Genomic DNA, 24,383 nt, shown 5'->3' with positions numbered 1-24,383 from the left:
TCCTGTACAGCCTGCAGAACCATGAGCCAATTAAACCGCTTTTCTTTATAAATTAGCCAGCCTCAGGTATTTCTATATACTGACACAAAAACAGCTTACATAGCATCTCTTAAAAAAAAAAAAAAAAAAAAAATTAGCCAGGCATGGTGGCATGTGCCTATAGTCCCAGCTACTCAGGAGGCTGAAGCAGGAAGATCACTTGACCCCAGAAGTTTGAGGCTGCATAGAGCTATGATCATACCACTGCATACCAATGCCTTCCAGCCTAGGCAACAGAGCAAGATCCTGTCTCTAAAAAAAAAAAAAAAGAAAAAAAATTTAAAGACAACTGAAAAGAACTAGCCTAAGATGGACATGCTAACAATTTGAAATTTGAGTTTTCAAATCTAAAGCCAAGATATTTTGAAAAACTACTAAAATTGAAATTAAGTAAAGCATGGCACATGAATTTGGTATCTTTCTAAGGGAAACCTAAGAAATCTTCAAGTACCTTGTCCAAATGAAGCAGAGATTGGAAGCACTTTGAACTCTTGAATTTCACTTTGAGTCTTGTGCTACATTTAATATGTGATATCTATATTCTACGACAATTTTTTTTATATTTAAAATATCAGGCCAGGTGTGGTGGCTCATGCCTGTAACTGTAATCCCAGCACTTTAGGAGGCCAAGGCGGGTGGATCACTTGAGCTTAGGAGTTCGAGACCAGTCTGGCCAACACGGTGAAACCCCGTCTCTACTAAAAGTACAAAAAACTAGCCAGGTGTGGTAGTCCATGCCTGTAATCCCAGCTACTCGCGAGGCTGAGGCAAGAGAATTGCTTCAATCTGGGAGGCAGAGGTTGCAGTGAGCTGAGATTGTGCCACTATACTCCACCCTGGGCAACAGAGCAAGAGACTATCTCAAAGAAAAAATAAAATAAAATAAAATAACAGTTCCCATAACTATCAGATTATTATTATTATTATGATTTTTTTTTTTAGACAGGGTCTTGCTCTCTATTGCCCAGGCTGGAGTACAGTGGCATGATCTCGGCTCACTGCAAACTCCACGTCCCAGGTTCAAGTGATTCTCTAGCCTCAGCCTCCCAAGTAGCTGGGACCACAGGTGTGCCACTACACCCGGCTAATTTTTGTCTTTTTTGTAGAGATGGGGTTTTGTCATGTTGCCTAGGCTGGTCTTGAACCCCTGACCTCAAATGATCTGCTTGCCTCAGCCTCCCAAAGTACTGGAATTACAGGCATGAGCCACCGTGTCCACCCTGGTTATTATATTATTAAATCTGTAATACACCAGGCATGGGTGGCTCACGCTTGTAATCCCAACATTTGGGGAGGCTGAGGTGGGCAGATCACCTGAGGTTGGTTGGGAGTTCAAGACCAGCCTGCTGGTCAACAAGGCGAAACCCTGTTTCTTTTCCTTTCTTTTTTTTTTTTTTTTGAGACGGAGTCTTGCTCTGTCGCCCAAGCTGGAGTGCAGTGGCGCAATCTCAGCTCACTGCAAGCTCTGCCTCCTGGGTTCACACCGTTCTCCTGCCTCAGCCTCCTGTGTAGCTGGGACTACAGGTGTCCACCACCACTCCCGGCTAATTTTTTGTATTTTCAGTAGAGATGGGGTTTCACCATGTTAGCCAGGATGGTCTCGATCTCCTGACCTCGTGATCCACCCGCCTCGGCCTCCCTAAGTGTTGGGATTATAGGCATGAGCCACTGTGCCTGATGAAACCCTGTTTCTACTAAAAATACAAAAATTGGCCAGGTGTGGTGGCAGGTGCCTGTAATCTCAGCTGCTTGGGAGGTGGAGGCAGGAGGATTGCTTGAATCCTGGAAGCGGAGGTTGCAGTGAGCTGAGATCACACCACTGCACTCCAACCTGGGCAACAGAGTGAGACTCCATCTCAAAGAAAAGAAAAAAGAAATCTGTAATAGATTTTTGGTGAAAATAAGTAATAATCTGGCTGAGTGTGGAGGCTCACGCCTGTAATCCCAGCACTTTGGGAGGCTGAGGCAGGTGGATCAAGAGGTCAGGAGATCGAGACCATCCTGGCTAACACGGTGAAACTCTGTCTCTACTAAAAATACAAAAAGTTAGCCGGGCGTGGTGGCAGGCGCCTGTAGTCCCAGCTACTCGGGAGGCTAAGGCAGGAGAATGGCGTGAACCCGGGAGGCGGAGCTTATAGTAAGCCGAGATCGCGACACTGTACTCCAGCCTGGGCAACAGAGCAAGACTCAGTTTCCAAAAAAAAAAAAAAAAGGAAAAGTAATAATCCTCCAATTTAATATTAGATGTTAATACTTACTTTAAAAAGAATAAATTTTGACACAACTTCACATTTTTTAAATAGACATAAAATATGTACCAAGTTTATTTGCCTTTAAATTATACAAACAGAACATGTTAGTCAAAATATTAAATTTTCTTGCATTTTACAGAAGAAAAATAAACTGAAGTGAAACTGTACGAACTGCTGAACTTCAGATAAACATTTCTTCAAAACAAGAGATACTAATTCCTAAAAGATTCTTCTAAAGTTTTTTAAAAAAAGATTAAGAAAAACAGTAAGCCATTGGGTTATTACATCCTAAAAAAAAACTACATGTTTCTCAATGGACATATGTTTACATTTACAGATAGTAAACTTAGTTTCCTGTCTCATAAAACTCAGAAGATGCCAGTGATGTCTAAACTACGGAAAATAATAAAAGCCTCTTTTTCATATGAAAAAACATTAAGACTAAATCTACCTTAACATTATTTTCTACAAAAACTTAATAAAGAATGGCTAATCTGAAAACAAAACGCTATACAAATCAGTTTCAGAAAAGAAATACATTATGAGATTAGGCTTATAGCTAGTGGTATGGAGTAAAACTCCAAACGATAACACAATTCACAGTATTAGCCGGTCCTCTCCTCCCTCCTGAATTACCTGACCAATGGAAGTTTGGCTTTGTTGTTTCAGAAAGCACTGTTTCTTACATTCCATTAATTGTTGCAAATCACGCCACATTTTTGCTTGTTTCATATTTGGACCATGACTTTCCCGTACAACTTTTTGTTTTTCCCGAAGTTTCTATCACAAAAAAAAACAGGAATAATTAAATCTCAGTTACAGGGGCATATTTCTACTGCTATAGTCAGAGGAATATGGTATGTTTTCTACACTAGATAAATAATAGTTAGCTAAACCACATACTCCTATAATGTATCAAAACTAAGATTATAAAAGTTAGCTAAGGCCAGACGTGGCGGCTCATGTCTGTAATCCTAGCACTTTGGGAGGCTGAGGCGGGCGGATCACGAGGTCAGGAGATCGAGATCTCTACTAACCTCGACACTAAGTCAACCTGTTTGCCTTTCTAGTTCTCCAAAAAAACACAGAAAGACAAAAATTAGCCACGCATGGGGGTGTGCGCCTGCAGTCCCAGATACTCGGGAGGCTGAGGCAGGAGAATTGCTTGAACCTGGGAGGCGGAGTTTGCAGTGAGCAGAGATCATGCCACTGCACTCCAGCTTGGCAACAGAGCAAGACTCCGTCTCAAAAAAAAAAAAAAAAAAAAATACAGAGAACAAAAACAAACAAAAAAACCACACAAAACTATAGAAGGAAGTGAGAGAAAAAGATACTTAGGAAAGTGGAATAGTATCATGGTGTGAAAAGAAGAATATAGAGTTTGGAAGTCAGAAGACTTCAGTTTTAATTTGGTTTTGTCTCCTCTAGCAGTAAGAAAGGCACTTAATTTCTTGGGACTTCAGTTTTCTCAATTATCAATAAAGGTTAATAGACCAGGCGTGGTGGCTCACAACTGTAATCCCAGCACTTTGGGAGGCTAAGGCGGATAGATCACTTGAGGTTAGGAGTTCGAGACCAGCCTGATGAACATAGTGAAACCCTATCTCTACTAAAAATACAAAAATTAGCAGGGCATGGTGGCATGTGCCTGTAATTCCAGCTACTCAGAAGGCTGAGGCAGGAGTATGGCTTGAATCTAGGAGGTGGAGGTTGCAGTGAGCTGTGATCGCGCCACTATGAGACTCTCAGTCAAACTGCTTGCCTTTCTAGTTCTCCAATGAAAACCAGCTAGGAGGATGTACATGACATATTACTCAAGAATAATGTATAGTTATAGCTCAGATAGCTTTAAAATAATTCATTTATTAGCCTAAGCCTGAGAAATGTTCACCTTTTGTTTTAGAATTTCCATATACATAAAAATTTCTCAAGAAACCAACAGGCTCAGTATATTCTATATACTAAAACCTAATTCTTATTTATTCAAGATATAATTATGGAGCACCTGTTATGTGTCAGGTATACTTGGAGTTTCAAGTGGAAAACAGGACTCATGCTATATAGGTGGGCAGATCACTTGAAGTCAGGAGTTCGAGACCAGACTGGCCAACAGGAAATGAAATCCTGTCTCTACTAAAAATACAAAAATACAAAAATTAGCTGGACATGGTGGCATGTGCCTGTAATTCCAGCTACTCAGAAGGCTGAGGCAGGAGAATTGCTTAAACCTGGAAGGCAGAGTGAGCCAAGATCGTACCACTGCACTCCAGCCTGGGCAACAGAGTGAGATTCCGTCGCTAGAAAAAAAATAAATAAAATAAGGTGAATAATAGGAGGCTGGGGGCTGGGCGCAGTGACTCACTGCATGTAATCCCAGCACTTTGAGAGGCCGAGGCAGGAGGATCGCTTGAGCTGGGGAGTTCAAGGCCTGCCTGGGTAACATGATACCCTGTCTCTATAAAAATAAAAACTAAAAAATTAGCTGGGAATGGTGGTGGCACGTGCCTGTAGTCCTAGCTAGTTGGGAGGCTGAGGTGGAAGGATCACTTGAGCCAGGAATTTGAGGCTGCAGTGAGCTATGCTGTCACCACTGCATTCCAGCTTGGGCAACAGAGCAAGACCCTGTCTCTTAAAAACACAACAAAAAAACCAAATCAAGGCTAACAATAGGGGAAAATAAAAGCATTTACTTGATAAGATTATGTTTTCAAGCGACATAATAGATATTGAAATACTTGATAAATTATCATGTATTATATATATTCTTGTTATTAAATGCTGTATTCTATCCTATCCTGAAACAGTGTATACTCTATTTATGTCCAAATAAATAAAATTGTATGCACATATACTTCAGGGAGCAAGCTTAGTGATTATAAAAATAGTATACTATTAAATAAGCCAAAATCCTTCTCAGAATTGTTTTTGTTACTAACATATTAGACGGTCCACTTGCCAAAACTGTTTTACTCATTGACTCTAAAATTTTAAACAGGAATAAAAGAATCTCCAATACATTACAAAAATATACTTTGGTTCCATATTATAGCAAATTGAGAAAGGGTGACTGAAAGCAAGAGTAGACTCAAAGTCAGAGACAATAGGTGACAAGGTAGGAAAAAAGAAAGAGAGAATTCAGCCTGGGCAAGGAAGTGAGACTCCCCCATCTCTACAAAAAAATTTTTTTTTAATTAGTTGTGTATGGTGGCACATGCCTGTGGTCCCAGCTACTCAGGAGGTTGAGGCAAGAGGATCACTTGAGCCTGGGAACTCAAGGCTGCAGTGAGCTGGAGTGCCATTGCATTCCAGCCTAGGTGACAGAGTGAGACTCTGTCTCAAAAAAAAAAAAAAAAAAAAAAGGAATTCATTTATAATCCCATGCTCTAGAGACAACTACAGTTGACATTTTGGTAGAAAAGGTGATAGTGCACATAGAGGGAAACGCAGTGTGTCACAAATACCTGTACTGACACCGAGTGTGAGAAAATTACCAAGACAGACAGAAAACCAAGCAGAGACACAGAGGCAGAGTGCACAGGAACATCCTCATTCTTTCCTCTTTTAACATAGGGTCAATATACTAGTTGATCTGAGACACAAATGAGAATGCTGGTCGTTGGTACTTGCGCAAATAAGAGGATTAACTAAGCTGAGGACCAGATTCAAACCACCCATTAAAATACTGCCCACCCAGCTATGCATAATGAAAGCAAAGTTAACAGCAAACAGGAATAGAACACAGAATTTTAAAAATATAAATATAACCAGTACATTTTTTGATGCAATACCTGGCATATTAATACATCTATTTAAGTTTATGTTATAAATAATGTATCTTACAATAAATATTTTATCTTCATAAACTAAAAAGTATTTAGAAAGGCCATTAAGGCAGACCAAGAATTTTAAGACTTCTGCACATAATTTTAAATTACGGCACTACTTAACCTGTAACTTTTCTTATATTATTGGAATAATTTCCTTGTCAAAAAATTCTAACAACCTATAAAAGTTATTTAAAGAACCAAAGACAGGATGTGGGCACTGTCTGTGTCAGAAATATTACATTTAATTTGCTTCATAACCATGTGTGTTTGAAACCTTTAACTTTATGAATACAACTGACGTTAGTATGTATGTATTTTAAATCTTATTTACATTTGTTTACAGTTGCAATGTACAAAAATCACTAATCACATATTTCATTGTTCTTTAAAGGAGGAGGTGGTGGTATAGAAGGGGGGAAACTCAGTTGGCCTGAGGAGGTCTATGGATGCCCAGTTTATATTGGCTTAGAGGGCTTAGACTATCATCACTTTGAAAGGCTAGGTTTGTTCTGTCTGCCTTGAAAATTTAGATCTACTCTAAAACTTTGAGGATTAAGAAGCTTTGTTTCTTAAATGATACAGCCTGACATCTGGGGAATGAGCCAGTCATTGGTTCACTTGCTTAAATATACTTGATGTTATATTGCCACTTTTCCCAATGATCCTGCAAGAAAACACTACACTGGATGGGGGAAAAAAAATCTTTAATCAGATTTGGCAATTAAGGTTGGGTCTTTGAAAGGATTTCAGGTTTGAAAAATATTTATGTATGTACAGCATCCATCCAGATACTTTGCAAAAGAAAAAAAAAAGAGGAATGTTTTCATATGAAAAAAGTACATTACTTTACACGAAATCTTTGGATGAAGTCCATTTTGGGCCAGGCGCAGTGGCTCACACCTGTAATCCCAGCACTTCGGGAGGTTGAGGTGAGTGGATCACATGAGGTCAGGAGTTCGAGATCAGCCTGGCTAACCAGGTAGAAACCCCATCGCTACCAAAAATACAAAAATTAGCTGGGTGTGGTGGCACACTCCTATAATCCCATCTACTCGGGAGACTGAAGCATGAGAATCACTTGAACCTGGTGGGTGGAGGTTGCAGTGAGCGGAGATCACGCCACTGGACTCCAGCCTGGGTGACTGAGTGAGACTCTATCTCAAAAAAAAAAAAAAAAAAAGTCAATTTTGACAATCATATCAAATCCTACAAATCCAAAAATCTCTAGTTAAAATATTATACAAATGAATGTTTATAACTTGATTCACATATATGCTTTCAAATATGAAAATTATTTCTTTTTTTCCTTTTAAGTATGGTGTGTCATCCCATAAGTGAAATAATGTACACGGAATTCACTATTCTCCCAGTAAATGGAGGAATCAGCTTTGAGAAGGCTTCCTTTTATTTTTTATTTATTTTCATTGATATAATGGTCATTTATTAACAAATCACAGGTGAACACTTTTTAGAGAAATGGCTAATTTCAGGTTTGAGAAAGAAAACGTACAGTATGAAATTAGAACATTTTGTCACACCAGAAAACAAAGAAGTCATCAAAGTCTACTAGGGTTTTTTCAAAAGGATTCAAAAGCTAACTTCAGAGGCTTCCACTGGCCAAATTTGAGTACTAATGGGACTAATAATCACAATAGATTGAAACATATCAAATGTGCTCAATCTAAAAGTCATAAGATTACTTTTGAAGGACGATAAAGAACCAACTCATCATTTTGAAAACCAGTAAACAGTGAATCAAGCAGTTATTCTACCTTTCTTATATGAATGTAACTCAGGGTAAGTAAATAGAAGATAAGGAGAAGTTGCTCATTACAGAATTATTCCAGCCAATAAATGAAGAAGGAATGACATAATCAGAATGTCACCACTCTGCAACTTTCTAATGAATTATGGATCCAGGAAATGATTATCAATGGCTGTCTACATCATAAGAAGAAAGCCTCCTGATAGAAGTACATACCACCATCTATGAAATATTCTTGCCAAATATCAAAACATATTTAATCAAGCTTCTAGATCTAACTACCAATTCACAGGATATACTGGGAACAGAAGAACATGCTAATTGACACCAAAGGGTTACCAACAGCAAAGTTCAAAATGTTGAAAACCCACTAGGACAAATTATCAGGTTTTTTTTTTTTGTTTTCAACAAAAAATTGTAAGGAAAAAATGATGGGGGAGTAACCTAGAGAGAGAGAGACTTAAGAGAGATATAAGCTAATAACAATGTATGGACTGTTAGTAGGATCCTGATTTAAACAAATAAATCATGGTGAAGTTTGAACATTGGGTATTGGATGTTATGTAATTATTGTTAAATTCTTTTTGGTAGGATAATAGTGTTGTGGTTATGTTCAAAATATGATACATACTGAAATGTGATGAGATAAAATAATAAGAATTTGAGATGTGTTTAAAAATAATTTAGAAAAAAATTGGGGGCAGGTACTGGATGAGACTATAGATAAAACAAGGTTGGCCACGAATTTAATAATTAGAGTTGGATGATGGATATATATGGATTGATTAAAATACAGTTTTGAAAATTTCGATAACAAAGGCTATCTTTTTTTTTTTTCCCCTTTGAGATGGAGTTTTGCTCTTATTTCCCAGACTGGAGTGCAACGGTGTGATCTCTGCTCACTGCTCATCTACCTATTTCAGTTTAAATATGAGGAAATGAACTCTAAAGTGATTAGAGGGCTTGTTTAGAATCACAAGTCTAAGAGTGAAGCCAAGTCACTTGATGACTGGTCATCTTTCCTCTGAATTATTAGTAAGTATATGTTTTTTCTTTTTTTCTCCTAAGAATGCAAAGCTGGTGTCTTTGTTAAATTGGTTGCTTTATGAAGTCAGCTAGAATAACTAATCAGTTGGTCATTTAAGTCCTGATGGTCAAGGCCATAACTTACTCTCTACCACTTCTAGGAGTGGCTCAGAGAACTAAGAACAATAATCATACAGTCCTATTTCAGTCACCATCAGATAACTCTGGCAGGAGGGAGATGAGTATCTCAAGCAAGGTTTTTCAGTTGTTTGTATTAAATAAATTAATGTTTGTAAAGGGCTTAGACCAGGGCCTAGATCATAGTAAGAACTTTATGTTTATTAAATAAAGTAAATGAATAAATTTGTACCTATCGCATAAAAAGGTATCTGAGAATAATTTTTTTTTTTCTTTGAGATGGAGTCTCGCTCTGTTACCCAGGTTAGAGTGCAATGGCCCAGTCTCGGCTCACTGCAACCTTTGCCTCCTGGGTTCAAGCGATTCTCCTGCCTCAGGCTCCAAACTAGCTGGGATTACAGGTGCCTGCCACCACGCCTGGCTAATTTTTGTATTTTTCATAGAGACGGGGCTTCACCACGTTGGCCAGGTTGGTCTTGAGCTCCTGACCTCAACTGATCCACCGGCCTTGGCCTTCCAAAGTGCTGGGATTACAGGCATGAGCCATCGTGCCCAGCCTGAGGATAATCTGAAAACTGTAATGCAGAACATTATTATGAACTCTTTGTGATTTAAAAATAGATAATTTTTTCTTTAAAAAATCCATTGTGCCTTTATTTCTGTAAAATTAAATTCTTAAGGAAGTCTTCCATCTTTAAAAAGAATGAACAATTTTCTCTCAAAAACTGTACTGTAACCTTTTGGAAAGAATGACAGTCATAAATCATGTACAGTACTGAAAGCCTGAATCAGTTAGACACACGTAAAAAAATAAATAATAATTCTTACCTTTCCAAGGTTTTCTTGTTCAGCAATATTTTTGGTATACTGTTCCCTAGGGAGTCAACATAATGATTTACTTTCAATTTACTTCAAATGATTTGATCATACAAGTGAATTATAAATTAATATATCTATCTAAAATACATTAGGCAATATAGTTTAGGGTACTGGAGTCAGAATGAAATCCATTATGAAATTCTTTGTCTTTCCCCATCTTTAGTTAGTTCTTCAAGTAAACAGTAATTTAAAGAAAAAAAAGATAGCAAAACATTCCATAGGAAATTAAGAGAATTAAAATGTTAAATACTATTTCTGGTTAATCTTCCCTCAAAACAATGGCAACCCATTTGCTTAAATTACACATTGTTTTTGAAGAGGCTTGTAGAAAGGAGAAAGGATATACATTTCAAATAAACATTAAGTAGCACCTAATCTTACAATTCTACTTCTAGGAAGTCATCCTACAAAAATATCCCATAACTTAAATAAACATAGAAGCAGACTATTTACTTCACCATTGCTCATAATAATGAAAATATGCAAACAAACTAAATATCTGTAGATGGGAAAATGTTTAAGCAAATTATGGCACATCTATTCAAACAAATAAGAAGGAGTTATACAAAAGAATGAGGTAAATCTATAAACACTGAAGCGGAAAATATTCTAGATCAAGAGAAAAACAGTATATGTAGTTTAATCTTTTTTTTCTTCCTTTGAGACAAGGTCTCATTCTGTTGCCCAGATTGGAGTGCAGTGGCATGATCACACCTCATTGCAGCCTCCACCTCCCTGGCCCAAGCCAATCTCCCACTTTAGCCTCCCAGGTACTGGGATTACAGACATGTGTCACCATATTGGGCTAATTTTTTTTGTAGTTTTTTGGTAGACACAGGGTTTTGCCATGTTGCCCAGGCAGATCTTGAACTCCTGGGCTCAAGCAATTCGCTCATCTCAGCCTCCCAAATGCTGGGATTACAGGTGTGAGCCACCACACTCAGGTGCAGTTTAATCTTATTTTTATAGACATATATATGTATACGTTTGTGTATACACACATGCACATAACATTTCCCATGCATTAACTAACACACATATATACAGATGTATCAGCAAACGCATGGGAAAAGAATATGGCATAATGTACACCAAAGTATTAATAGTAGACATTTCTGAGGCATGGCAATATGGACAGCATTCAACTTCTGTGCACACTACTTCATAATGGTTACTTTTGTTTTTACAAGTATTTGTTTTGTAGGCTAAAAAAATAATACTTTTAACGTAAAAATTAAAAACATAACAACATTGTATTTTACTTATAAACAAAATTATATTTCAATACTATTTAAGACAAAATGTGAGATTTAAAGCAGGTGACATGTTAAGGATAAAGACTGAAGGATGAGGGTAAAGGAACACACAACAAAGAAGAGCCTGTTTTTCTGTGTAAAGCTACACTGTAGTATTTAAGAAAAAAGTAAACAATATAAAATTGGGACTCCAAGAAATCATAAGCCACAAAAAAAGAAAATATAGCAGTCTAAGTAAAGGAAAATTTTGCAATTAGTCCTGATGAATCCTCATTTTCGGTGGGGCATGGTGGCTCATGCCTGTAATCCCAGCACTCTGGGAGACCGAGGAGGGTGGTTCACTTGAGGTCAGGAGTTTGAGACCAACCTGGCTAACATGGTGAAACCCCATCTCTACAAAAATACAAAAATATAAACTAAAAAAACACAAATAACAAAAATTAGCCAGACGTGGTGGCATGTGCCTGTAATCCCAGCTACTCGGGAGGCTGAGGCAGGAGAATACACTTGAACCTGGGAGGCGGAGGTTGCAGTGAGCCGAGATTGCGCCACTGCACTCCAGCCTGAGCGACAGAGCAAGACTCTGTCTAAAAAAAAAAAAAACAAAACTATATCTATATCTATCTATCTATCTATCTATATATCTATCTCTGGCTAGAAGACAGATCAGAAAATCAATAGTTCAAGAGCACTTATTTCCTTCTTTACTATTTATATTGATAACTTTGGAAGAAATAGAACTTAATTTATAAAAATTTTTATTTTTAAAGAACAAATTTAACTTTTCTCATTTCTTATCATTGGCCATATAGGTTTATATGAACGAAGTTTACATTCAATGAAATAATATGAATGAGTACATTTTTAGTTTAGTATATTAGAGTATTAGAAAAAACACTGCTCTATTTGTGTAATATTTTCAGTCTGGTTTGCATTCTAGTGCATTACATTGAAAAAAAATTCAGATTCTGCAAGACACTCTATTTCTTAGATTCCTTTTTTCTTTTCTTTTCTTTTTTTTTTTTTTAAGACAGAGTCTCCCTCTGTCGCTCAGGTTGGAGTGCAGTGGTGTGATCTCAGCTTACTGCAGCCCCTGCTTCCCGGGTTCAAGTGATTTCCATGCCTCAGCCTCCTGAGTAGCTGGGATTATGGGCACTCACCACCACGCCCAGTCTCTTTTTATAACATTAATGTACAGGCCACTCAAAATCTCAATGCAATCTAGAATAAACGTGAGTCCTACATTTTATCTGAATTTTTACTGAATAGTAACAACAAAATATTTAACATTTGAATTGTGATGAGGGGCAAAGAAGGCTTATGTTGTTCAATGACTGCATTTTATCACAGCTAGCAATTCAACCATAAATGTATTTTTTTTAGGCAGGATTTGATTTATTACAGTATGCCACAAGCTGGGATTGCAAAAAAAGCACCATATAAGGACTAAGCAGTATTTATACATCCTTCTTGTTTTGAAGACTGGTACACTGCAATCACACAATTTCCAGCTAAAATGCAGTCATTACACTGCACAATTAGCAGGCAGATGACTAGAGTCTAGGCCATGTGGGACTTTAAAAAGAGACCAACTTTACTGCTTATGACAAAGCAATTATGAAATTATATATATTCCTGGGTGAGGGGGAATGAAGAATTATTGCTTAATGGTTACAAGAGTTTTTGTTTGGGATAACGAAAAAATTTTTTACATATACAGTGGTGAAGGCTGTACAATGTTGTGAATGTAATCAATGCCAATGAACTGTACATTTAAAAATGGGTAAAGTGGCAAATTTTATGTTTTATATATTTCACCACAATCAAAAAGTAAGCAAGCAAGAAATAAAATCATATGTATTCCCACTTAGCAGGGCTGAAATATCTAGATGTTTAGTAAGATTTAGTATTAATATCTTAGTGTCTACTTACTTAAATATGCTAAATTTGTATAATTCTACCTTATTTATAAAACTTTTATTGGTGAAAATATGAAGTATCTCAATATAAAACAACAAAATTACTTGCCTAATTGCCTTTCTTTTTTCTTGTTGATCAGAAGAGATATATGCCTTCATCTCATCAGTAGCACGACGAAGTTGAACTTCTAGGTTCTAAACAGAAAGACTTAAGTTTTAGGGAAGACTTTGATATAGAAAAAACTCAGAAATGTTTTTGATCTACTTTGTCTTACCTTAATCATACAATTTGTATAATGGTATCTACTTTCTTCTTGAAGACATTCTTCACGGAGTCTTCTAACTTCCTATAATATATAATTTTAGATAGGCAACATTATCGAAAGAATGAGACAGACATGGTGATGATGACTTTAGATGTACAACAAAGGACTACCATCAGAGTCATTTTCTCTTCTGCAATTTTAACTTTGTTTATTCTATCACAATAGGAAATAATCTTTTTCTAGAGAATACTCATATCACCCCTGCAAGTCCAATTGTAGTTTTTGAGACAGCGTCTCGCTCTGTCACCCAGGATGGAGTGCAGTGGTGCAGTCTTGGCTCACTGCAACTTCCTTCTCGCAGGTTTAAGCATTTTTGTGCCTCAGCCTCCTGAGGAGCTGAGACTACAGGCACATGCCACCATGCCTGGCTAATTTTGTATTTTTAGTAGAGATGGGGTTTCACCATGTTGGCCAGGCTGATCTCGAACTCCTGGCCTCAAGTGATCCTCCCACCTTAGACTCCCGAAGTGTTGGGATTACAGGCATGATCCACTGCACCTGGCCCAATCATACATTTATTAAGTACCTACTGGGTGTCCAGCACTGTTCTAAGTGCTGAGAACACAGAAGTGAACAGGCAGGTTCCCTGCTTTCACTGAAGTGGAAGAAACCAACATAAACAAGGAAACATAATGAAGGATACTTGAGATGGGGATAAGTGCTATGAAGGAAATTCATCAGTAGACTGTGATAGAGGGACTGGGTGGGCGAGGTTGGGAAGGAGAGTGGATAACATCAGGTAATCAGAGATCTCTGAGAGGCGGAGACACTGAGGCTGAGACCTAGTGATGAAAAGGAGAGAGGAGGGCAAAGAGTTAGGAGCAGAGTATATCATGCAGAAGAGAGGAGTACATGCAAAATTTCACAAGTGAAAACAAGCTTGGCCTGTTTGAAGTTTAGGAAGAAGGTCAGAGTGGCTGAAGCTCCATGGATGAGGAGTAGAGCACATGGACATGAAGTTCATAAGGCAGGTGGAGCCTTGTAGATCACAGTTTGGTGGTTAGATTTTATTTTAAGTGCAACAGGAAGCCAATGAAGGGTGGCAAAAAATTTTAAACAGGTTTCTTAGGCTGCCCTATGGAGAATGAACCTTAGGAGAGCAAGAGTAGAAGCAAGAGAATAGGTAAAAGGTTTCTGTGGAGGCCAGGCAGCAGATAATGAGCCTTGTATTTTGTTGGGAGTGGTACAGATGGGAAATTCAGTGTGTACAAATTAAAGAAATAAAGATCTCTGGAGCTTTGGAGACAGGCTTGGGAGATGATGATAAAGATTTGGGAATCTTTTGACATTGATGTAGTGAAAATGTGCACACACAGGCAGTATTTAAAACATTTTTTTTAGAGACAGAGTCTTGTTCTGTGGCCCAGGCTAGAATGCAGTGGTGTGATCATAGCTCACTGTAGCCTCAAACTCCTGGGCTCAAGTGATCCTCCTGCTTCAGCCTCCCGAGTAGGTGGGACTATAGGTGTGTACACAGGTAGTTTTTGCTAAATTGTTAAAATAAAAACTCTCTTCTTACCTGTTCTAATTTGGACCGATTGCTTTCGAGGCCTGCTGCACAGCTATCATACTGGGATTTCTTTTCATCACACTCCTGGGTCAGTTCCTAGTATAAAAAGGGAAAATGATTGAATAAGTGAAAAACAAAGGTCCCAAACATGGCTCTGAAACAATGCATGCCCTTGTCAGTCTTGTAACTTAACTCTAAGCTTCTTGGCATACTTAAGAGTTATTTATACAACAACCAGACATTTGAGAATTATGATAGATGAAGGTGCTGATAAGAACAATAGCTACCATGTATTGAGCCGTGTGCCAGGTTCTTTGTTAGGTGCTGGGGAGACAATAGTGAATAAAACAGCCAAAAATTTTTCCTCTCAAGTAACGTTCAGACAAGTAAACAGGCTGCTGAGAGCTATGATAGGAAAACACAAGGTGTTACAGAAGGCACACAGGACTCGGGGAGCCTAACCCAGGTTTGGGGATCAGTGAGGACAACTTCCTGGAGAAATTGATATCTAAGCTAATCACGAAGGATTAGTAAGAACAGTTAGGTGGAAGATGAACAAGGGGAAGAGAGTATTTAAAAACAGGAACACTATGTATAAAGGATTGGAAGCTACAGAGAACAAGAACAATTAAGAAACTTACAAGTAGTTTACTATACTGGTTTGTTTATTTATTTATTTATTTATTTATCTATTTATTGAGACGGAGTCTCATTCTGTTGCCTAGGCTGGAGTGCAATAGTGCAATCTTGGCTTACTACAACCTCCGCCTCCCGGGTTCAAGCAATTCTCCTGCCTCAGACTCTCAAGTAGCTGGGATTACAGGTATGTGCCACTCCGCCTGGCTAATTTTTATATTTTTAGTAGAGATGGGGTTTTACTATGTTGGTCAGGCTGGTCTTGAACTCCTGATCTCAGGTGATCCACCCGCCTTGGCCTCCCAAAGTGCTGGGATTACAAGTGTGAGCCACTGCACCCAGCCTATGCTGGTCTATTTCTGGGAAATGGTGAGGGGAGGCTAAAGACCTATCTAGGCAGGGGCTCAATTAGAACTTCGTAAAACATTCTAGGGTGTTTGAATGACAATAACTAAATCTCATAATGACACCTCAAAAGAGATATTAATACCACCACATAATGCTTGGAGAAAGTTCAGGGAGTCAAGTACCTTGCCAAAGATTATACTGCTAAAAAAGGGTGGAGTCTGCCAGGCGCGGTGGCTCACGCCTGTAATCCCAGCACTTTTGGAGGCCCAGGCGGGCAGATCATGAGGTCAAGAGATAGAAATTATCCTGGCCAACATGGTAAAACCCCATCTCTACTAAAAATACAAAAAAAAAAATTAGCTGGGCATGGTGGCACGTGCCTGCAGTTCCAGCTACTCAGGAGGCTGAGGCAGGAGAATCGCTTGAACCCAGGAGGCGGAGGTTGTAGTGAGCCGAGACCGCGCCACTGCACTCCAGCCTGGCCACAGAGTGAGACTCTGTCTCAAAAAGAAAAAAAAAAGGTGGAATAACAATTTGAATTCAGGTTAAGTAGTTTCTTTATTGCGAAGGGACAGGGAGGAATTTTAAATTTTGTTTTGTTTAAGTTGTTTCAAAATTTCTTCTAATGTAGTATTTTGAATGGGATAATTTGAAAATCTCCTGCTACAAACACCTAGAAATGCTAAAAATACTGTCATGCATGAGAAGATGTTTCAGTCACAATGGACCACATATATGATGGCAGTCCTATATGATCATAATGGAGCTCAAAAATTACTATCACCTTAGTGATATCACAGGCATCATAATGCCATAGTGCAACAAATTACTCAAGCGTTTGTGGTGATGCTGGTGTAAATCAATCTACTGTCAGTTGTATAGAAGTATAGCAATACAATTACATACTGTATACAATACTTGATGATGATAATAAGCCACTATGTTACTGGTTTATGTATTTACTACGCTATATTTTTTATTGTTATTTTAGAGTGTACTGCTTTTACTTATAAAAAGTAAACTGTAAAACAGCCTCAGGCAAGTCCTTCAGGAGGCATCCAGAAGAAGGCATTGTTATAGAAGATGACAGCTTCATGTGTGTTAATTGCTCTTGAAGACCTTTCAGTGGGACAAGATGTTTCAAGGTGGAAGACAGTGATATTGATTATCCTGACGCTGTGCAGGCCTAGGTGTGTGTTTATGTCTTAGTTTTTAACAAAAAAGTTTAAAAAGTGAAAAAAGGCTGGGTGTGGTGGCACACTCTTGTAATTCCAGCACCATGGGAAGCCAAGGCGGGTGGATCGCTTGAGCCCAGGAGTTTGAGACAAGCACAGGCAACACAGCAAAACCCCACCTCTATAAAATAAATAAATAAATAAATAAATAAAAGCCAGGTTTGGTGGTATGTGCCTGTGGTCCCAGCTACTCCTTAGGCTGAAGTGAGAAAGCTACTTGAGGCCAGGAGGTTGAGGCTGCAGAGGGCCACTGCACTCAGCCTGGGCGACAAGAGCAAGACCCTATCTCAAAAAAAAAAAAAAAAAAAAAAAATTTTTAACCTTTTTTTCTTCTAGAGACAGAGTTTTGCTCTTGTTGCCCAGGCTGAAATGCAATGGCACGATCTCCAGGCACTGCAACCTCTGCCTCCCGGGTTCAAGCGATTCTCCTGCCTCAGTTTTCCAAGTACCTGGGACTACAGACATGTGCCGCCACGCCAAGATAATTTTGTATTTTCAGTAGAGACAAGGTTTTACCATGTTGGCCAGGATGGTCTCAAACTCCTGACTTCAGGTGATTTGCCCACCTTTGCCTCCCAAAGTGCTGGGATTACAGGCGTGAGCCACCGCACCTGGCCAAAATGTTTTTTTAAATAGAAAAAAGCATATAAAAGAAGGATATAAAGAAACAAAATATTTTCATACCACTATACAATGTGGTTGTGTTTTAAGCTGTTATTACAAAAAAGTCAAATTTTTTTTAAAAAATTAGAAGTTTATAAAGTAAGAAAGGTTTTTAAAAGTTTTTTTCGAGACAGAGTCTCGCTCTGTCGCCCAGGCTGGAGCGCAGTGGCGCAATCTCAGCTCACCGCAACCTCCGCCTCCCAGGTTCAAGCAATTATCCTGCCTCAGCCTCCCGAGTAGCTGGGATTACAGGCGTGTGCCACTGCACTCAGCTAATTTTTTTGTGTTTTTAGTAGAGACAGGGTTTCGCTATGTTGGCCAGGCTGGTTTGGAACTCTTCACCTCGTCATCTGCCTTCCTCAGCCTCCCAAAGTGTTGGGATTACAAGTGTGAGCCACTGCCCCTGGCCAAGAAAGCTACAGTAAGCTAAGGTTTTTTTTTTTTTTTTTTTTTCTTCTTTAATTTTACATAAATTTAGAGTAGCCTAAGTGTACAGTGTTTCTAAAGTCTATCATAGTGTACAGTAATGTCCTAGGCCTTCACATTCACTTACCACTCACTCATTGACTCAACCAGAGAAACTTCCAGTCCTGCAAGCTCCATTCATGGTAAGTTCCCTATAAAGGCATACCATTTAAAATCTTTTATACTATAATTTTACTATACCTTTTCTACGTTTAGATGGGTGTAGATACACAAATACTTACCATTGTGTAAAAATTGCCTACAGTATTCAGTATAGTCACATGCTGTACAGGTTTGTAGCCTAGGAGCAAAAGGCTATCTACCATATAGCCTAGATGTGAGTAGGCTATACCATCTAGGTTTGTGTAAGTACACTCTATGGTGTTTGCACAATGATGAAATCACTCAATTATGCATTTCTTAGAATGCATCCTCATCATTAAGTGATGCATGGCTGCATCCACAAATGCTTGGTAAGAGAGCAACATCCTTTCAAATCCTGAGCTGAACTGAACTCTCAAAGAAAGAAAAGAAATTAACAGGACCAAAAAAAAAGGGTAATATTATGGCTATCCTTGGTGAAAGGAATTGGTAATGGCAGTCTTGGTAACATAGTGATTTTAATGTTCAGGCAGAGCAGATGCAAAGCCTTAGGTCTGTGCAGAGTGGGAAGTTAGAACTGAGGACCCCATAGTAAATCTTAAGTTGTTTTCAACTTGCGAAACTGTGAGTAAAGGGTTAACACCATCCTGAGAATGACCTTGCATGGTTTCCTGCTGCACCGTTTCCTTAGAAACAGGATAGTTAGCACAGATGAGTAATGTGTATGCTGCCTTTGTTGTGTGGGACTGCATCTGGGTTGGGGTCACTAGTACAGAATAAAAGATAGCTGGGAGAAAGGGGATGTGGCTTCTACGTATCAAAGTGACCTACAGACACCCAAGGCTCTCAAGGGTGAAAGTCACATCCAAAATGGGAAAAGGGGCCGCAGAGCCTATGTACTTAGGTAGCTGCTTGCCTCTCAATGAGATGAAGGTGCTATAGTTGATAAAATCCTTTTTTGGTCACAAGTCTTATGGTCAAATTGATCACTATGCAGCTGTGATAGTGATCACAGCTGTCCTCAGGCAGCTCTGGAGTTTGAATTTACCCTATCTACATGGTCTAAGAACTTCCAAGCTGAGAAATTAACTCAATATTAGCTCCAAGTTTGTGATATTTCTAAAACACAAGTTTGTGATATTTCTAAAACACTGCAAAACCATTGTAGAGGGACACACCCTCCATCCTGGATGCCAGGATTCAAGAGACAAACTCTATTAATGAAAGCTCACAGTCCCAAAGTATAAAATATGTAAGGGAAAAATCAATTCATTAGGAGTGAGAAACAGAAGATATAAATAACAGGACTATGCCTAAAGGAACTTTGGACACTAGAAATAAGCCAACTAAATAACTATATTTAAAGTAATAAAAACTATAAAGGAGGAACTGAAATCAAAAGACTACAAACAGTGAGGCCAGGTTCGGTGGCTCATGCCTATAATCCCAGCACTTTGGGAGGCTGAGGTGGCCAGATCACTTGAGGTCAGGAGTTTGAGACCATCCTGGCCAACATGGTGAAAGAAACCATGTCTCTACAAAAAATACAAAAATTAGCCAGGCGTGGTGCGCATGCCTGTAGTCCCAGCTACTCAGGAAGCTGAGGCAGAAGAATAGCTTGAACCTGGGACACGGAGGTTGCAGTGAGCTGAGATTACAACACTGCACTCCAGCCTGAGCTACAGAGTGAGACTGTCTAAAAAAGAAAAAAAAAGAAAAAGTGAGAAAAAATAAAAATGAAAAAGACAGTCATTGAAATTAAAAATTAAATGGATGGAATAAACATAATATTAGATGCCACTGAGGAAATAAAAGAATGAACTAAAACACAGAGCTGAAGAAATTATCTAGAATTCAACACAGACAAAAATATGAAAGTGAGATTAAGTAACAGGGAACAGAATAAATATCTCTAACATATCTCTAATATGAGTAGTTGGAAAATAGACCACAAAAAATGGGAGAGAAAATATCTGAAGGTATTATGTAGACTTTTTCCAGAATTCATGGAAGACACAAAACACAAATTCACAAAAGTAAATAAAATTCAATATACATGCAAAACATGGTAGTGAAATTTGGACAACACCAAAGAAAAAGATAAAAATATGAAAACCAGTTATAGGGAAGATATTACCTAAAAATAAATGATAAACTGATAGCCGACCCTTCAATAAAATAAAAGAAAGCATGAAAATATTTTTTTTTCTGACCACACCATTATTTAAGAAGAAAAAAAAAAGATGGTTTACTTATTGTAATGATTCTTTACTGAGAACACTAAACACACACATACGCACACATACAAAACAAGGAAATTGTATTTCAGGAAAAAGAAAACTGAATCCAGAAATAAGGAGTAAAATACAAGCAGTGATGGTGAAAACTTCTAAATATATAGGTAAATCTAAATAGGAAATGATTATATAAAGTTGTTATTATAATGCTAACAACCACCATGACAACTACTTTCAGAGATGTACAAATAAAGAAGTAAGGGCTGGGTGCGGTGGCTTATACCTGTAATCCCAATACTTTGGGAGGCCAAGGCGGGCGGATCACCTGAGGTCAGGAGTTCAAGACCAGCCTGCCCAACATGGAGAAACCCCATCTCTACTAAAAATTCAAAATTAGCCAGGCGTGGTGGTGCACGCCTGTAATCCCAGGTACTTGGGAGGCTGAGGCAGGAGAATCGCTTGAACCCGGGAGGCAGAAGTTGCGGTGAGCCGAGGTTGTGCCATTGCACTCCAGCCTGGGCAACAAGAGCGAAACTCCGTCTCAATAAATAAATAAATAAAACAAATAAATAAATAAAATGCCAGAGGATAACAAGACACGTAAGGTAGAAGAGGGTGTCAAATTATTCTAAGGTTCCTGTATTGTGGAGATGTTAACAATTTTAGGCTTTGTTTTTTTTTTTTTTTTTTGAGACGGAGTCTCGCGCTGTCGCCCAGGCTGGAGTGCAGTGGCCGGATCTCAGCTCACTGCAAGCTCCGCCTCCCGGGTTCACGCCATTCTCCTGCCTCAGCCTCCCGAGTAGCTGGGACTACAGGCGCCGCCACCTCGCCCGGCTAGTTTTTTGTATTTTTCAGTAGAGACGGGGTTTCACCGTGTTAGCCAGGAGGGTCTCGATCTCCTGACCTCCTGATCCGCCCGTCTCGGCCTCCCAAAGTGCTGGGATTACAGGCGTGAGCCACCGCGCCCGGCCTTTTAGGCTTTGTTAAGTGAGAAATATATATATATATGATAAAAACCTAACAGTAAATCATATGAGAATCAAAGATAAAAAAAGGAAAAAAAGAGAAAAGAAAACAGAATTGGTACAATGGATGGTAAAAAAAAAAAAAAAAAAAGCAAAGAGAAAACACACTAAATAATAGGATGTACAAAATAGAAAAAAATTCAAATGCTTCAAAAATTAGAGTAAACATAAATGGGATTAAACTTGCCAGTTGAAAGACAGATTCTCAAACTGGATGTAAGAAACTACATCCACACAAAATACATCTATCTATCTATCTACCTACCTACCTACCTACCCACCTACCTACTTATCTACCCACCCACCTACCTACCTATCTACCTAGAGTGTAGGTCTTACTCTGTCACCCAGGCTGGATGCAGTGGTGCTATCATGTCTCACATCAACCTTGAACTCCTGGGCTCAAGTTATCCTTCTGCCTCAGCCTCCTAAGTAGCTAAGACTATAGGTGTGTGCTCCCATGCTCAGCTAATTTTTCTACTTTTTGTAGAGGTAGAGTCTCACTATGTTGCCCAGGCTGGTATTGAAATCCTGGGCTCAAGAGTCTCCTACCTCAGCCTCCCAAAGTGCTAGGATTACAGGCATGAGCAACTGCTGCCTGGCCCTACATGCTATTTATGAGACATACATAAGACAAAAATAAGGACATAGGAAGCTGAAAGCAAACAGAAATAAGAAGCAATACTAATCATAAGAAAGCTGGCATATACGCTTTAATAGTAGACAAAATAATACTCTGAGGCAAAAACCGTTATGTACCATGATAAGGAATAAAGTTTAAAAACAAAGACAAAACATAAAATTCAACAGGAAGTTTTTTTTTCTTCTTTCTTTGTTTAAAGACAGGGTTTCACTATGTTGTCCAGGCTGGTCTTGAACTCCTAGGCTCAAGTCATCCTCCTGCCTTGGCCCCTGAGTAGCTAGGACTATAAGCATGTGCCATTACTCTGGGCTGGTTTTCATTTTTTAACCGGGAAGATTTTGTTTGTTTTCTCTTTTTTTGAGATGGAGTCTCACTCTGTCACCCAGGATGGAGCGCAGTGGCATAATATCAGCTCACTGCAACCTCTGCCTTCCAGGTTCAAGTGATTCTGCCACCTCAGCCTTCTGAGTAGCTGGGACTACAGATGTGTGCCACCATGGCTGGCTAATTTTTGTATTTTTTGGTAGAGACACAGTTTCACCATGTTGGCCAGGCTGGTCTCGAACTCCTGACCTCAAGTGATCCACCCGTCTTGGCCTCCCAAAGTGCTGGGATTACAAGCATGAGCCACCACACCCAGTCTGTTTTGTTTTTTGGTGTAATAAAATACACATAACAAAATTTGCCATTTTAACCATTTTTTAAGTGTACAATTCAGTTGGCATTAAGCACATTCATAATGTTGGGCAACCATTACCAGCATCCACCTACACAACTCTTTTCATCTGAAAAAGTTTCAGTGAAACATTTTACTCATTCACTAGGAAGTTTAGAACACACTTTTATAAGCCTGATCTGATGAACACATGGAGAACCCTGTACTCAACAACTGGAAAATAGACATTCTTTTCAAGATCAAGTTCCCAAAAAAATTAGGTTGGCCTCGGATCTCTCCATAGCTACATTTAACCCTAGAAGACTATGGAGCTACACTTAAAAAAATCCTCAAGGAAAGAAAGCATGATCTAATAGTCAAATGGCTGTTGAAATGTTTAGGCAATAAACTAGAACATGCAAGAACTCATCAGGGAATATTGTTCTTATGAGTCTTTTTTGAGGACTTAACTAGAGGACAAGTTCCAGGCAATCAAAAGAGAAGTGAGACAAGGGGCAGTCAGTGGATTGGTAATGAGCACTGGATCTAATAATTACAGGTCTAGAGCTGAAAACCAAAGTAAGCAGTAGGGTAATAGAAGAGAATGTAAATATTATATGCAGTGACAAGTTAGAAATGATACAACAAAGCCTTCAGGAAGGAGAAGGGGAAAAGAAGGTGGAAGGTAGAATAAGTAAGCTGGTTTCCTCAATTTTTTAATTGCTAGGGGTGGGTGGGGGAATGTCAAAGAATATCATTTAAAGCTAACAAGTCATAGTATAAGCATATTCAAGGTATAACGGCAAACACTAAGACAATACAATCTACTAAAATCAGATGTTAGAGGAGAGACAAGGGAGGGAGGAGGAACAAGAAATATACCAATTTCATGACTTCTCACAGTGGGGATTAATAGATGCCATCTAAAGAAATAAATAATGAATAGTAGAGTTAAAAGGCTAAAACTAAAACCATAAGCCAGAACACACACATGAGGGAGAGAAGTCAGGGGATGAATGAGGAGGGGAAAAAGGAGGAGAAGATTTTTTGTAGGCTTTAAAATTGAAAGCCAAGCATAAAGTAATGCCACCCAAACCAAATGTATTTGCATATTAATATATAAATTTACCTATTAAAATAAACCTTTCAGATGATATGACATAGCAAAACCTAACTCAAGATCTATTCAAGAGACACACCAGAAACAAAATACTTTTTTTAAAAGTGGAAAGTATAAGGTGGGTAAAAAAAGCACAGCAACCAAATGTTAAAAAAAAGAAAGCAGATATTTTGATCTTGGTATCAGTCAAGGTTGATTTCAGTCCTCCCACCTCCTGAAAAAAGCTTTTGTTTTTAGAAAGTAGAACAAAAGCGTGGAGAACAAATTTAAGGTAGTTACTAAATAATTATCTGTTCATTAATTCTCAGAAAATTTCT

General features: G+C 38.6%; 1 protein-coding gene across 9 annotated transcripts in view; it reads right to left on the bottom strand.

Annotated features, from left to right (window-relative positions):
• Positions 1-2,722: 2,722 nt before the first annotated feature.
• IFT81 (intraflagellar transport 81) overlaps positions 2,723-24,383 on the bottom strand; it is an 88,896-nt gene continuing 67,235 nt past the window's right edge. For all 9 annotated transcript variants that reach the window (XM_073021090.1, XM_008004676.3, XM_008004680.3 and 6 more), the window contains 5 exons: positions 14,947-15,033; positions 13,377-13,448; positions 13,211-13,296; positions 9,876-9,921; positions 2,723-3,071 (listed from right to left, as the gene is read on the bottom strand). In XM_073021090.1, coding sequence (XP_072877191.1) covers positions 2,889-3,071; positions 9,876-9,921; positions 13,211-13,296; positions 13,377-13,448; positions 14,947-15,033 — 474 coding nt within the window. In that variant the 3' untranslated portion in view covers positions 2,723-2,888. The remainder of the gene's footprint in view (positions 3,072-9,875; positions 9,922-13,210; positions 13,297-13,376; positions 13,449-14,946; positions 15,034-24,383) is intronic.

The sequence above is a fragment of the Chlorocebus sabaeus genome, chromosome 11 (assembly GCF_047675955.1).
Source record: "Chlorocebus sabaeus isolate Y175 chromosome 11, mChlSab1.0.hap1, whole genome shotgun sequence".
Classification (NCBI taxonomy): domain Eukaryota; kingdom Metazoa; phylum Chordata; class Mammalia; order Primates; family Cercopithecidae; genus Chlorocebus; species Chlorocebus sabaeus.
This window is presented reverse-complemented; position numbering and strand designations above follow the sequence as displayed.